The sequence below is a fragment of the Natator depressus genome, chromosome 8 (assembly GCF_965152275.1).
Source record: "Natator depressus isolate rNatDep1 chromosome 8, rNatDep2.hap1, whole genome shotgun sequence".
NCBI lineage: Eukaryota > Metazoa > Chordata > Testudines > Cheloniidae > Natator > Natator depressus.
In genome coordinates this window covers 76,511,865-76,524,873 of record NC_134241.1, presented here as the reverse complement: position 1 = coordinate 76,524,873, position 13,009 = coordinate 76,511,865, and the positions used below count along the sequence as shown (strand labels likewise).

The 13,009-nt window shown below is 47.8% G+C and overlaps 1 protein-coding gene across 1 annotated transcript; it reads right to left on the bottom strand.

Moving 5' to 3' along the window:
- Positions 1-315: 315 nt before the first annotated feature.
- On the bottom strand, positions 316-12,791 carry LOC141993013 (uncharacterized). The gene is made up of 3 exons (XM_074962354.1): positions 12,109-12,791; positions 11,200-11,529; positions 316-428 (listed from the first exon to the last, which is right to left on the bottom strand). Exons 1-3 carry the CDS (start codon positions 12,689-12,691, stop codon positions 316-318), a joined length of 1,026 nt encoding a protein of 341 aa, XP_074818455.1. The 5' UTR covers positions 12,692-12,791.
- Positions 12,792-13,009: the final 218 nt, after the last annotated feature.

Sequence of the window (13,009 nt, the reverse complement as noted above, 5' to 3'; positions counted from 1 at the left end):
TCGGATGCATGCAGTGTATTTTCCACTGCATGCATCCGATGAAGTGAGCTGTAGCTCACGAAAGCTTATGCTCAAATAAATTTGTTAGTCTCTAAGGTGCCACAAGTACTCTTTTTCATTTCAGTGTCTCCAAATCCCATGCTTGTAATCTTCATGAACCTGAAAATCTGATGCCTAGCCCACTGATTTCACAAGAGCTCTGAATAGCAGAAGTAGTATGCATTGTATACTGTCTAATATGGAGTAAGGCTAATTTAGCTGTTGGGAAGTTATGCTGTATGTAAGAGCATTCTGTGAGCGACCTGGATTGCAATTTCACTCCTTAATATTTGCAAATTGTGAAGTAACATTGACATGACACAGGCCACTATTGGTTTCAATTGAACTTTGACGAATATGAATGACATGCGCCAAAAATATGAAGAAATCTATCAGAGAAAAAAATAAAATACAAGAGAAATAGTGTTACAAAGATTTTAAAACTGCAACCCGAAAAAACAAAAAAATGCAAAGTTATGGTTGGCTCTGTCTTGAATTAAATCTGTTGCTGGTTACTGCAGCTTTTATAACCCTCTGCTAAAGGCCTTAGCACAGCAAGGTGGGATGTAGAGGTGGCTAGATGCATATTCCCAATGCATTTTAAGTGAGTTTTTAATGGCTGTAAGGTGTCAGATGGAGCCAAAAATCCTGTATCTTCTACCGCTCCCCTCAAAAAGATCCAGGGATGGCTGTAGCAGAGCAAACGTCCCTATAGTGTCCCTCAACCATGATCTGGAGTGGTGTCCACTAAGAGGGATAGACTCAGTGAAGTCTCCCTGCTGATTCAGACTCTGGCATCCTTGCTGGCCATCACAGATTACCACTTCATTTCACAAAAGTCACCATAAGGAGGTTGCTTTTAATTACTGCTGACCTGGCTGGATACTAACCTGTTACCTGGAGGTGAAAGGCTCCATATATCTTCCCAGTGATCCCTCAGAGCCGTCTTATCTTCAGCACTTACATACTTTACATTGTAAAGGCAAGAGTTTGTCTAATTTCTTGGCATCTGCGAATGCGGAGTATAAAAGGCTAAATGGCAAAGACTCCAGTTTTCCAGTTCTGCAAATAACGAAAGAAAGTTAGTCTGGTTATATTATGCAGTGGTTCCTGACTGACTCACTGTCTACTAGTGTGGGGTATCTCTGCCTAGCCCAGTGGTCCCCAAACCTAGGGTGGCATGGAGGAATGTTCAGGGAGGCATAGAGGGGCCTGGGCCAGTCCCCAAAGGAGGGGCAGGGAGGGAGTGCCACCCAGCCACAGCCCCAGCTCCCAGACTCAGACCCCTGCCCATCCTCGGCCTCCAGTCCCAGCTCCGCTCCTGTCCCCATCCCTGGCCCCCAGCCCCAGACTTGCCCCCAGCTGCAGCCCCAGTCCTGACCCCCTTACCCATGGTCCATGCCCCTCCCCCAGATGCAGCCCCCCTTCCAGTCCTAGTTCCCAGAGGGTCATGGACAAGGGTAAGGGGGGGGAAGCAACCATGAAAAGTTTGGGGACCACCAGCCTAGCCCATTTGCAGATGCTCTTCTAAAACTATCCCTGTGCCATTGACAATATGTATAAATGCCACCCAAGCTGCAAACCCTAGTCATAGTCAGATAAGAAAATAATCTTTTAAGCAACTTCTTCCTTGAAACTCTTTTTTGCTGATGGTAGCTCTCCCTTGCCTTTTGTTCAACCTTCAGAACTCTGTACCATTACATATTTACAGATTGGTTCCACTCTCATATGTTCACCTGTTCTCTATCCTTGTTGGCACCTTCAGCTCTGTGCCAAGATTTCTGTTCTTTGGCATCCCCACAAGCTTTGTTCTTTTCTATATTCCTTAACTTCACTTTTATCTTAGTTACCACTTTTACGCTGATACATGACTAGAAACAGTTTTGGACACCTTAAATAAATCCTCCCTGTTCACTTTCTCTCTCTGCCTGTCTTGATAAGTTAAACTTGTGTTTTCATCTCAGCTTCCTTTAAGATCAATCTCTCCTTTCTTTTTCTCCATACTCTGCTCAGACTTTCCATTTGCCTTCATTGTACCTTGGCAACATCCTTGAATTGATCTGAACCTCCCAGCCTTGTAAATATTCCTATTGAGATAGTCAGGTTGGTCACTTCTCCATCCCTTCCCACAGTTTTGCCACTGTTCATGCAAGAGCCTTCTTCATTACAGATCCAACAGTTTGGAACAAACTTCCCTTTTGTCTGTGCTTCATCACTTCTAGCTCTCATGTCAAATCTCAGCTGAAAAAGAAATACATTCTCCCCCATGCATGTGGTTCTAATTTTCTCTTTTTCTGTGCTGCTGTGCATTATTTAACCCTCCAATTGTTTTATTTACAGTGACCCTACAAAGCCTTTTAATATACACATTTGTGCATCGTCTTTCATAAAAACTGTATGTAGCGCCCCCTCTCCACCCGGTTACCTTCTTTAATGCCAATCTGCTTACAGGTTTTGATGGACAGGTCTGGGTTCTTCCGGATCCCGCCACCTACTCAGTGGGGTGTATCTTTTTTATTTTTTCCCATGAATTTATTTGGCATTGCCTCCACCGCACTTGCTCCTTCCTGGAAGGGTCACCAGGGCAGCTTGGGAGGAAAATTCTAACCACAGAGTAATCCCCACTTACTTGCCAGATAGTTGGAGACGTCCAAGAAATAATACAAACACATACAATATATTCAACACAATAATTATATTAAACAGGAGACAAATATAACATAACAGGGTAAAACACTATTTTTAGGTTCACCGGTGCCCACACTGCTAATACCTGTGACTTTCCCCAGTCACGTGACTTGATGTAACAAACGTAAGACTAGTGTGCCGTTGGGGCCCTTGATGGCCTATGACCACAAAATTCTTCTCTGCAGTGGTTTAGCAGTGTGGCTGACTTGGTTCAGTACAGTCCAAAGGACTCACAAGTGGGAGAAGGTGGTAAATCCCTCCACAGGTTTAATATGCAGCAGGTTATAAAATCCCCAAACCCTTATTCCCTGGCTTGAGGACACAGTTCAGGGAGTAGGGGCTCCCCAAAACAAATTCCCTAACTAACTAACTAAAAGATGGTGCACTCACAAACTTCATGAATGATCCTCAGGTTCAGAGATGACTCTGGACTCCTCAGGGACCCTCTTCAAGCAGGAATCAGGCTGCTTCGGTCCCACGATTTCCGCTCACCACAAAGGGGTGCAGGGCTCAAGGTGCAGATTACACAACTGTACTAAAATCCAAACTGTAGTCTCCTAGCCCATCGTCCAGACACACACACAGCAGGCAGCAGCCCTGAACTAGCAGACAGAGCAGAGCTGACCATGTGGTTACTGGTCTCACCTAGAGAGCTAACTCAGCCTGGCTGGGGAAGTTTCCCAGCAAAATTCTACCAACTGGGAATCATCAGTGGAGGGGGAAAAGCCCAGCTGAGGGATCTTGCTTTCAGGTCTCTAGAGGGCCAGTTCTCAGGGGGAACCCTGCATGCAGGCCTGGGACTCACCAGCTCCCCACACAGCCAATCTTGCCCTTGCCCTTGCCCTGGCTGGCTCCAGACTAACTCAAAAATGGCTTCTCCCATTTCCTGAACTCCCTGGGAGGGAAATCTCACTCCCTATTGGTTGCCGGGCAGATTCTAAGTTTGCCTTGGCTCCCCCTCCTTACCAGGGACAGTGTGCCTCTCCCTGAGCTGCCGGCAGACAGAGCCCCAGGAATCTAGGTAATCTCGTTGGGGTTACATGTACTTGCATTAATTTAGAATTTCGTTGGATTTTGAGTTTGCCAGTTGGATCACAGTTTAAACTTTCACATTAAAAAAAATTGTTTGAGCAGGTATATTACTGACCTCTAATGAAAAAAGCCACATCAGTGAGATATCTCCTTTTGTATATATGTCCGTGCTAGGTGGCCAGAGCTGACTGAAAAGTGATGCCTTGGAGAATGTGGTGGTAAGGTACAAACAGGCAGGACACTTGTGAACAAAAATGGCTTTTCTTCAAGTAAATGTTATGGTTTCCTAACTCTTGGAATATATATTTTAACTGCCCCTCAGGTTTCGTCAGAGCGTTGCCTACTTCCAAAGGGTCCCAACGGAAGTGAACTCCAGGCAATTACTCAGGTCCGTTGTAAGCAACTGAACCTTTACACCAACTTTAAGGCTTCTTTACACTGCCAGAGCAGTGTAAAGAGTCCTTAGTCCAAATGCAGATCAGGCCCTGTAGCTTCTGCTTCCTGATAGCTATTGGCCATGACCCTTTCAGTTAATTTCAGCTGTGCTTGCCACTGCCCAATGTCAGCAACCATCAGGGAAGGTATATTTGGTTTGCAAGCTCTGAAACTCCTGTTGAAGTCTCTTATTGTATTGCAGTAACACCCGGGAGCCCCAGCCCATGGATGAGGACCCCATTGTGCTAGGCACTGTACAAAAACTAAACAAAAAAAGGTCCCTGCCCCAAAGAGATTCCAGTCTAAATAATGGGTGAGAAAAAGAAAGTAAGTCAATGGGTGTTGCCACATGTATATGAGGTAGAAATGGTTTCCTTTCTGCTCTGGGGTAATATGTAGAAACCAGAATGTAGAGGAGAGCTGAAGATGACAGAAGAAAAGAGAAATAAAGTCCCATTCACATTTCACACATACGGTGTAACCAGAGAAGATAAATTACAATTAAAAATGTTACCATTAAAGAGAAACAGTCTCAGGAAGGAAGGGGTGGAGTGGGGGTGGGGCCTGGACTACAGCGGGGTTTGAGCATCCCCCAGGATCTTAGTAAGTCGGCATCTGTGGTGTTATAGAGCCACTGAAGTCAATTCTATGCTACTTGAAGACTTCCTGTTAAAGGGAATCCTCAACTGCCTGTTTAGGACAGCTGCTTTGCCTTGCTGAGGCAGTGTAAGGAAGCTGCAGATGGGGCTAAGAGTCTGGCCCAATATTTCTGTATCAGTATTGGCCACCCAGTAACGGTATTATTAAATGCCTTCCAGATGGTGGGTAGTAAGATTTTTCTGGGGGAGAGGGTGGGTTGTAACACACACAATATATATATTTTAAAAATAGCATTACAACTGTAATTATAGTTAGTGTTGACATGTAGCACACATATTGCAGACCCCTATTTTCTGTGCTATTTATTTTTTTTAAAAAAAAACAACACAACAATCACTTTTTGAGTTGAAAATTCTTGTGCTTTGTCTGAGCCCAGAGGGAAATGTCTTGGGGGAAGTTTGAAGAAAATTCTTTCCACAGTTTTTGAGTTATTCGAATGTAACCATGGAGGTTTGGATTCAGATTTTTGTTGCACTTGTATAACTCAAAAATAGCTTTACTTTAAAACTTCTAAATTAACCCTGCTTAACTTTTCAACTTGTCACCTATGCTAATATATGGCTTCTAAAATTTTAAAACTAATAATATAACGTATTCAAATAATGATACTTCAGATGTTCAAATGCATCTTGGGAGGAATAAATTATAGGAGTCACAGTAAGTAGTTACTGAAGGAAGAATGGCTGCATGCTTTAAAGAATGTGTTCTTACTGGTCTGAAATTGGCCTGATCTTTTCCAGTTTTAAAAGCTAAACAGGTCTGGGTCTGGTTAATATGTAGATTTGTAGGTTACACCATCTGGAATTAGCTGATGTTCAAGGCTTGTTCCTTCTTTATTATAGTAATAGGCCATCTTAGGCAGCTACACTCTAAAAGTCATTCTACTTTGTTTCTCACATGGTCCTGATCAACATAATATCTAACTGCTTCCCAGATATTTATGGACTTTGTGAAACTGAAGTACAAAGACGTGAAATGACTTGCTCAAAGTCAAGGTCGGTTTTTTTTAAGTCTCTCTTGTTCCATCCCCCTTTCACTTGCACATTTTTTCTCTCTGTGTCTTCTCCCTCCTTTCTTAAAATATTCTTTAATTCTCTACCCCAGTCTTCCCTGCCCACTTAATATTTCTCTGTCTTCAAACCTGCTCCTCAAACTTTTTTCCTCCACTTACTCTTCTCCATCAATGGAGCACCAGAAGGGGCAATGATGGAAAAAATTCTTCTAGGCAGCAGCTCTTTACCTTTGCTTTCTCCCTGAATGAATAGGAGAAGGACAAGGCAGACCTTCTCTTGTTCACAATCGCCCTTAGTGTGGGATAATCTATTTATGTGCTTACAGTAGTTTCAGTCGATGACCACAGATGAGAACTCTGTCCCAGGGGTCACCATGTGACTTGCAGTGGTCACTTCAGGGACTACTTCTCTTGAGACACTATATAGGCAAGATGTGACCTGTCACCAAATCAGCTGCCATCTGAATTATCTAAGCATATTAATGTATGAGATAGAAGAAAAAGGGTGCAGGGATATATTTATTTTTCTTTCTTGCTTATTGTAGGGCTAGGAGGGTCAATGGATTTTCTTTCACCTGCCCCATAACCTCTGCTGTGCAGGGCCTGAGAATCATAGGGTATGTCTACACTACGGAATAAGGTTGAATTTATAGAAGTCGTTTTTTTAGAAATCGGTTTTATATATTCGAGTGTGTGTGTCCCCACAGAAGTGCATTAAGTGCATTAACTCGGCGGAGTGCTTCCACAGTACCGAGGCTAGAGTTGACTTCTGGAGCGTTGCACTGTGGGTAGCTATCCCACAGTTCCCGCAGTCTCCGCTGCCCATTGGAATTCTGGGTTGAGATCCCAATGCCTGATGGGGCTGAAACATTGTCGCGGGTGGTTCTGGGTACATATCGTCAGTCCCCCCCTTCCCTCCCTCCCTCCGTGAAAGCAAGGGCAGACAATTGTTTCGCGCCTTTTTTCCTGAGTTACCTGTGCGGACGCCATACCACCGCAAGCATGGAGCCCGCTCAGGTAACCGTCACCGTATGTCTCCTGGGTGCTGGCAGACGTGGCACGGCATTGCTACACAGTAGCAGCAACCCATTGCCTTGTGGCAGCAGACGGTACAATACGACTGGTAGCCGTCCTCGTCATGTCCGAGGTACTCCTGGTCGCCTGTGTGATCAGGAGCGCCTGGGCAGACATGGGCACAGGGACTAAATTTTTAGTGACTTGACCAGGTCATTTTTTTTAGTCCGGCAGTCAGTCCTATTGAACCGTCTTATGGTGAGCAGGCAGGCAATATGTCCTTCTGCACCGTCTGCTGCCAGCCAAAGATGTAAAAGATAGATGGAGTGGATCAAAACAAGAAATAGACCAGATTTGTTTGTACTCATTTGCCTCCTCCCCTGTCTAGGGGAATCATTCCTCTAGGTCACACTGCAGTCACTCACAGAGAAGGTGCAGCGAGGTAGATCTAGCCATGTATCAATCAGAGGCCAGGCTAACCTCCTTGTTCCAATAAGAACAATAACTTAGGTGCACCATTTCTTATTGGAACCCTCCGTGAAGTCAACCCTGTAAGCTGTGTCCTCAGTCGCCCCTCCCTGCGTCAGAGCAACGGCAAACAATCGTGCATCTGAGTTGAGAGTGCTGTCCAGAGCAGTCACAGTGGAGCACTCTGATTGGGCTAAAACATTGTCGCGGGTGGTTCTGGGTACATATTGTCCGGCCCCCGTTCCCTCCCTCCCTCCGTGAAGGCAAGGGCAGACAATTGTTTCGCGCCTTTTTTCCTGAGTTACCTGTGCGGACGCCATACCACTGCAAGCATGGAGCCCGCTCAGGTAACCATCACCATATGTCTCCTGGGTGCTGGCAGACGCGGTACGGCATTGCTACACAGTAGCAGCAACCCATTGCCTTCTGGCAGCAGACGGTACAGTACGACTGGTAGCCGTCCTCGTCATGTCCGAGGTGTTCCTGGTCGCCTGTGTGAGGTCGATCAGGAGCGCCTGGGCAGACATGGGCGCAGGGACTAAATTTTTAGTGACTTGACCAGGTCATTTTTTTTAGTCCGGCAGTCAGTCCTATTGAACCGTCTTATGGTGAGCAGGCAGGCAATATGGATTGCTAGCAGTCCTATTGCACCGTCTTCTGCCGAGCAGCCATGAGATGTGGATGGCATGCAGTCCTTCTGCACCGTCTGCTGCCAGCCAAAGATGTAAAAGATAGATGGAGTGGATCAAAACAAGAAATAGACCAGATTTGTTTTGTACTCATTTGCCTTCTCCCCTGTCTAGGGGACTCATTCCTCTAGGTCACACTGCAGTCACGCACAGAGAAGGTGCAGCGAGGTAGATCTAGCCATGTATCAATCAGAGGCCCGGCTAACCTCCTTGTTCCAATAAGAACAATAACTTAGGTGCACCATTTCTTATTGGAACCCTCCGTGAAGTCAACCCTGTAAGCTGTGTCCTCAGTCGCCCCTCCCTGCGTCAGAGCAACGGCAAACAATCGTGCATCTGAGTTGAGAGTGCTGTCCAGAGCAGTCACAATGGAGCACTCTGATTGGGCTAAAACATTGTCGCGGGTGGTTCTGGGTACATATTGTCCGGCCCCCGTTCCCTCCCTCCCTCCGTGAAGGCAAGGGCAGACAATTGTTTCGCGCCTTTTTTCCTGAGTTACCTGTGCGGACGCCATACCACCGCAAGCATGGAGCCCGCTCAGGTAACCGTCACCGTATGTCTCCTGGGTGCTGGCAGACGTGGTACGGCATTGCTACACAGTAGCAGCAACCCATTGCCTTCTGGCAGCAGACGGTGCAGTATGACTGGTACCCGTCCTCGTCATGTCCGAGGTGCTCCTGGCCACGTCGGCTGGGAGCGCCTGGGCAGACATGGGCGCAGGGACTAAATTTTTGGTGACTTGACCAGGTCATTCTCTTTAGTCCTGCAGTCAGTCGTATTGAACCGTCTAATGGTGAGCAGGCAGGCAATACGGATTGCTAGCAGTCGTATTGTACCATCTTCTGCCGGGCAGGCAAGAGATGACGATGGCTAGCAATCGTACTGTGCCATCTTCTGCCAGGCAGGCAAGAGATGAGGATGGCTAGCAGTCGTACTGTGCCATCTTCTGCCGAGCAGCCATGAGATGTGGATGGCTTGCAGTCCTTCTGCACCGTCTGCTGCCAGCCAAAGATGTAAAAGATAGATGGAGTGGATCAAAACAAGAAATAGACCAGATTTGTTTTGTACTCATTTGCCTCCTGCCCTGTCTAGGGGACTCATTCCTCTAGGTCACACTGCAGTCACTCACAGAGAAGGTGCTGCGAGGTAGATCTAGCCATGTATCAATCAGAGGCCAGGCTAACCTCCTTGTTCCAATAAGAACAATAACTTAGGTGCACCATTTCTTATTGGAACCCTTCGTGAAGTCCTGCCTGAACTACTCCTTGATGTAAAGCCACCCCCTTTGTGGATTTTAGCCTCCTGAAGCCAACCCTGTAAGCCGTGTCATCAGTCGCCCCTCCCTCCGTCAGAGCAACGGCAGACAATCATTCCGCGCCTTTTTTCTGTGCGGACGCCATACCAAGGCAAGCATGGAGTCCGCTCAGCTCACTTTGGCAATTCGGAGCACATTAAACACCACACGCATTATCCAGCAGTATATGCAGCACCAGAACCTGGCAAAGCGCTACCGGGCGAGGAGGCAACGTCAGCGCGGTCACGTGAGTGATCAGGACATGGACACAGATTTCTCTGAAAGCATGGGCCCTGCCAATGCATGCATAATGGTGCTAATGGGGCAGGTTCATGCTGTGGAACGCCGATTCTGGGCTCGGGAAACAAGCACAGACTGGTGGGACCGCATAGTGTTGCAGGTCTGGGACGATTCCCAGTGGCTGCGAAACTTTCGCATGCGTAAGGGCACTTTCATGGAACTTTGTGACTTGCTTTCCCCTGCCCTGAAGCGCATGAATACCAAGATGAGAGCAGCCCTCACAGTTGAGAAACGAGTGGCGATAGCCCTGTGGAAGCTTGCAACGCCAGACAGCTACCGGTCAGTTGGGAATCAATTTGGAGTGGGCAAATCTACTGTGGGGGCTGCTGTGATGCAAGTAGCCCACGCAATCAAAGATCTGCTGATATCAAGGGTAGTGACCTTGGGAAATGTGCAGGTCATAGTGGATGGCTTTGCTGCAATGGGATTCCCTAACTGTGGTGGGGCCATAGACGGAACCCATATCCCTATCTTGGCACCGGAGCACCAAGCCGGCGAGTACATAAACCGCAAGGGGTACTCTTCAATAGTGCTGCAAGCTCTGGTGGATCACAAGGGACGTTTCACCAACATCAACGTGGGATGGCCGGGAAAGGTACATGACGCTCGCATCTTCAGGAACTCTGGTCTGTTTCAAAAGCTTCAAGAAGGGACTTTATTCCCAGACCAGAAAATAACTGTTGGTGATGTTGAAATGCCTATATGTATCCTTGGGGACCCAGCCTACCCCTTAATGCCATGGCTCATGAAGCCGTACACAGGCAGCCTGGACAGCAGTCAGGAGCTGTTCAACTACAGGCTGAGCAAGTGCAGAATGGTGGTAGAATGTGCATTTGGACGTTTAAAGGCGCGCTGGCGCAGTTTACTGACTCGGTTAGACCTCAGCGAAACCAATATTCCCACTGTTATTACTGCTTGCTGTGTGCTCCACAATATCTGTGAGAGTAAGGGGGAGACGTTTATGGCGGGGTGGGAGGTTGAGGCAAATCGCCTGGCTGCTGGTTATGCGCAGCCAGACACCAGGGCGGTTAGAAGAGCACAGGAGGGTGCGGTACGCATCAGAGAGGCTTTGAAAACCAGTTTCATGACTGGCCAGGCTACGGTGTGAAGGTTCTGTTTGTTTCTCCTTGATGAAACCCCCCGCCCCTTGGTTCACTCTACTTCCTTGTAAGCTAACCACCCTCCCCTCCTCCCTTTGATCACCTCTTGCAGAGGCAATAAAGTCATTGTTGCTTCACATTCATGCATTCTTTATTCATTCATCACACAAATAGGGGGATGACTACCAAGGTAGCCCAGGAGGGGTGGTGGAGGAGGGAAGGAAAATGCCACACAGCACTTTAAAAGTTTACAACTTTAAAATTTATTGAATGACAGCCTTCTTTTTTTGGGGCAATCCTCTGTGGTGGAGTGGCTGGTTGGCCGGTGGCCCCCCCACCGCGTTCTTGGGCGTCTGGGTGTGGAGGCTATGGAACTTGGGGAGGAGGGCGGTTGGTTACACAGGGGCTGTAGTGGCAGTCTGTGCTCCAGCTGCCTTTGCTGCAGCTCATCCATACACTGGAGCATACTGGTTTGGTCCTCCAGCAGCCTCAGCATTGAATCCTTCCTCCTCTCATCACGCTGTCGCCACATTCGAGCTTCAGCCCTCTCCTCAGCCCGCCACTTATTCTCCTCAGCCTGCCACTTACTCTCTTCAGCCCGCCACCTCTCCTCCTGGTCATTTTGTGCTTTCCTGCAGTCTGACATTATTTGCCTCCACGCATTCGTCTGTGCTCTGTCAGTGTGGGAGGACAGCATGAGCTCGGAGAACATTTCATCTCGAGTGCGTTTTTTTTTCTTTCTAATCTTCACTAGCCTCTGGGAAGGAGAAGATCCTGTGATCATTGAAACACATGCAGCTGGTGGAGAAAAGAAAAGGGACAGCGGTATTTAAAAAGACACATTTTATAAAACACTGGCTACACTCTTTCAGGGTAAACCTTGCTGTTAACATTACATACATAGCACATGTGCTTTCGTTACAAGGTCGCATTTTGCCTCCCCCCACCGCGTGGCTACCCCCTCAACCCTCCCCCCTCCCTGTGGCTAACAGCGGGGAACATTTCTGTTCAGCCGCAGGCAAACAGCCCAGCAGGAATGGGCTCCTCTGAGTGTCCCCTGAAGAAAAGCACCCTATTTCAACCAGGTGACCATGGATTATATCTCACTCTCCTGAGGATAACACATGAACGGATGTTGCTTGAACGCCAGCAAACATACACTGCAATGCTTTGTTGTACAATGATTCCCGAGTACGTGTTACTGGCCTGGAGTGGTATAGTGTCCTACCATGAAGGACGCAATAAGTCTGCCCTCCCCAGAAACCTTTTGCAAAGGCTTTGGGAGTATATCCAGGAGAGCCGCGAATGCCAGGGCAGAGTAATCCTTTCACATGCTTGCTTTTAAACCATGTATAGTATTTTAAAAGGTACACTCACCGGAGGTCCCTTCTCCGCCTGCTGGGTCCAGGAGGCAGCCTTGGGTGGGTTCAGGGGGTACTGGCTGCAGGTCCAGGGTGAGAAACAGTTCCTGGCTGTCGGGAAAACCGGTTTCTCCGCTTGCTTGCTGTGAGCTATCTACAACCTCCTCCTCCTCATCATCTTCTTCGTCCCCAAAACCTGCTTCCGTATTGCCTCCATCTCCATTGAAGGAGTCAAACAACACGGCTGGGGTAGTGGTGGCTGAACCCCCTAAAATGGCATGCAGCTCATCATAGAAGCGGCATGTTTGGGGCTCTGACCCGGAGCGGCCGTTCGCCTCTCTGGTTTTCTGGTAGGCTTGCCTCAGCTCCTTCAGTTTCACGCGGCACTGCTTCGGGTCCCTGTTATGGCCTCTGTCCTTCATGCCCTGGGAGATCTTGACAAAGGTTTTGGCATTTCGAAAACTGGAACGGAGTTCTGATAGCACGGATTCCTCTCCCCATACAGCGATCAGATCCCGTACCTCCCGTTCGGTCCATGCTGGAGCTCTTTTGCGATTCTGAGACTCCATCATGGTCACCTCTGCTGATGAGCTCTGCATGGTCACCTGCAGCTTGCCACGCTGGCCAAACAGGAAATGAGATTCAAAAGTTCGCGGTTCTTTTCCTGTCTACCTGGCCAGTGCATCTGAGTTGAGAGTGCTGTCCAGAGCGGTCAAAATGGAGCACTCTGGGATAGCTCCCGGAGGCCAATACCGTCGAATTGTGTCCACAGTACCCCAAATTCGACCCGGCAAGGCCGATTTAAGCGCTAATCCGCTTGTCAGGGGTGGAGTAAGGAAATCGATTTTAAGAGCCCTTTAAGTCGAAATAAAGGGCTTCATCGTGTGGACGGGTGCAGGTTTACATCGATTTAATGC

Excerpts from the sequence above, each read along its gene's own strand:
- LOC141993013 (XM_074962354.1), bottom strand. The coding sequence starts at position 12,691 with ATGCAGAGCTCATCAGCAGAGGTGACCATGATGGAGTCTCAGAATCGC. Across the intron at positions 11,530-12,108 it reads AGGCGGAGAAGGGACCTCCG|CTGCATGTGTTTCAATGATC; the intron begins GTGAGTGTACCT and ends TTTCTCCACCAG. Across the intron at positions 429-11,199 it reads GCTGCTGGAGGACCAAACCA|ATTTCTTCATATTTTTGGCG; the intron begins GTATGCTCCAGT and ends TTTCTCTGATAG.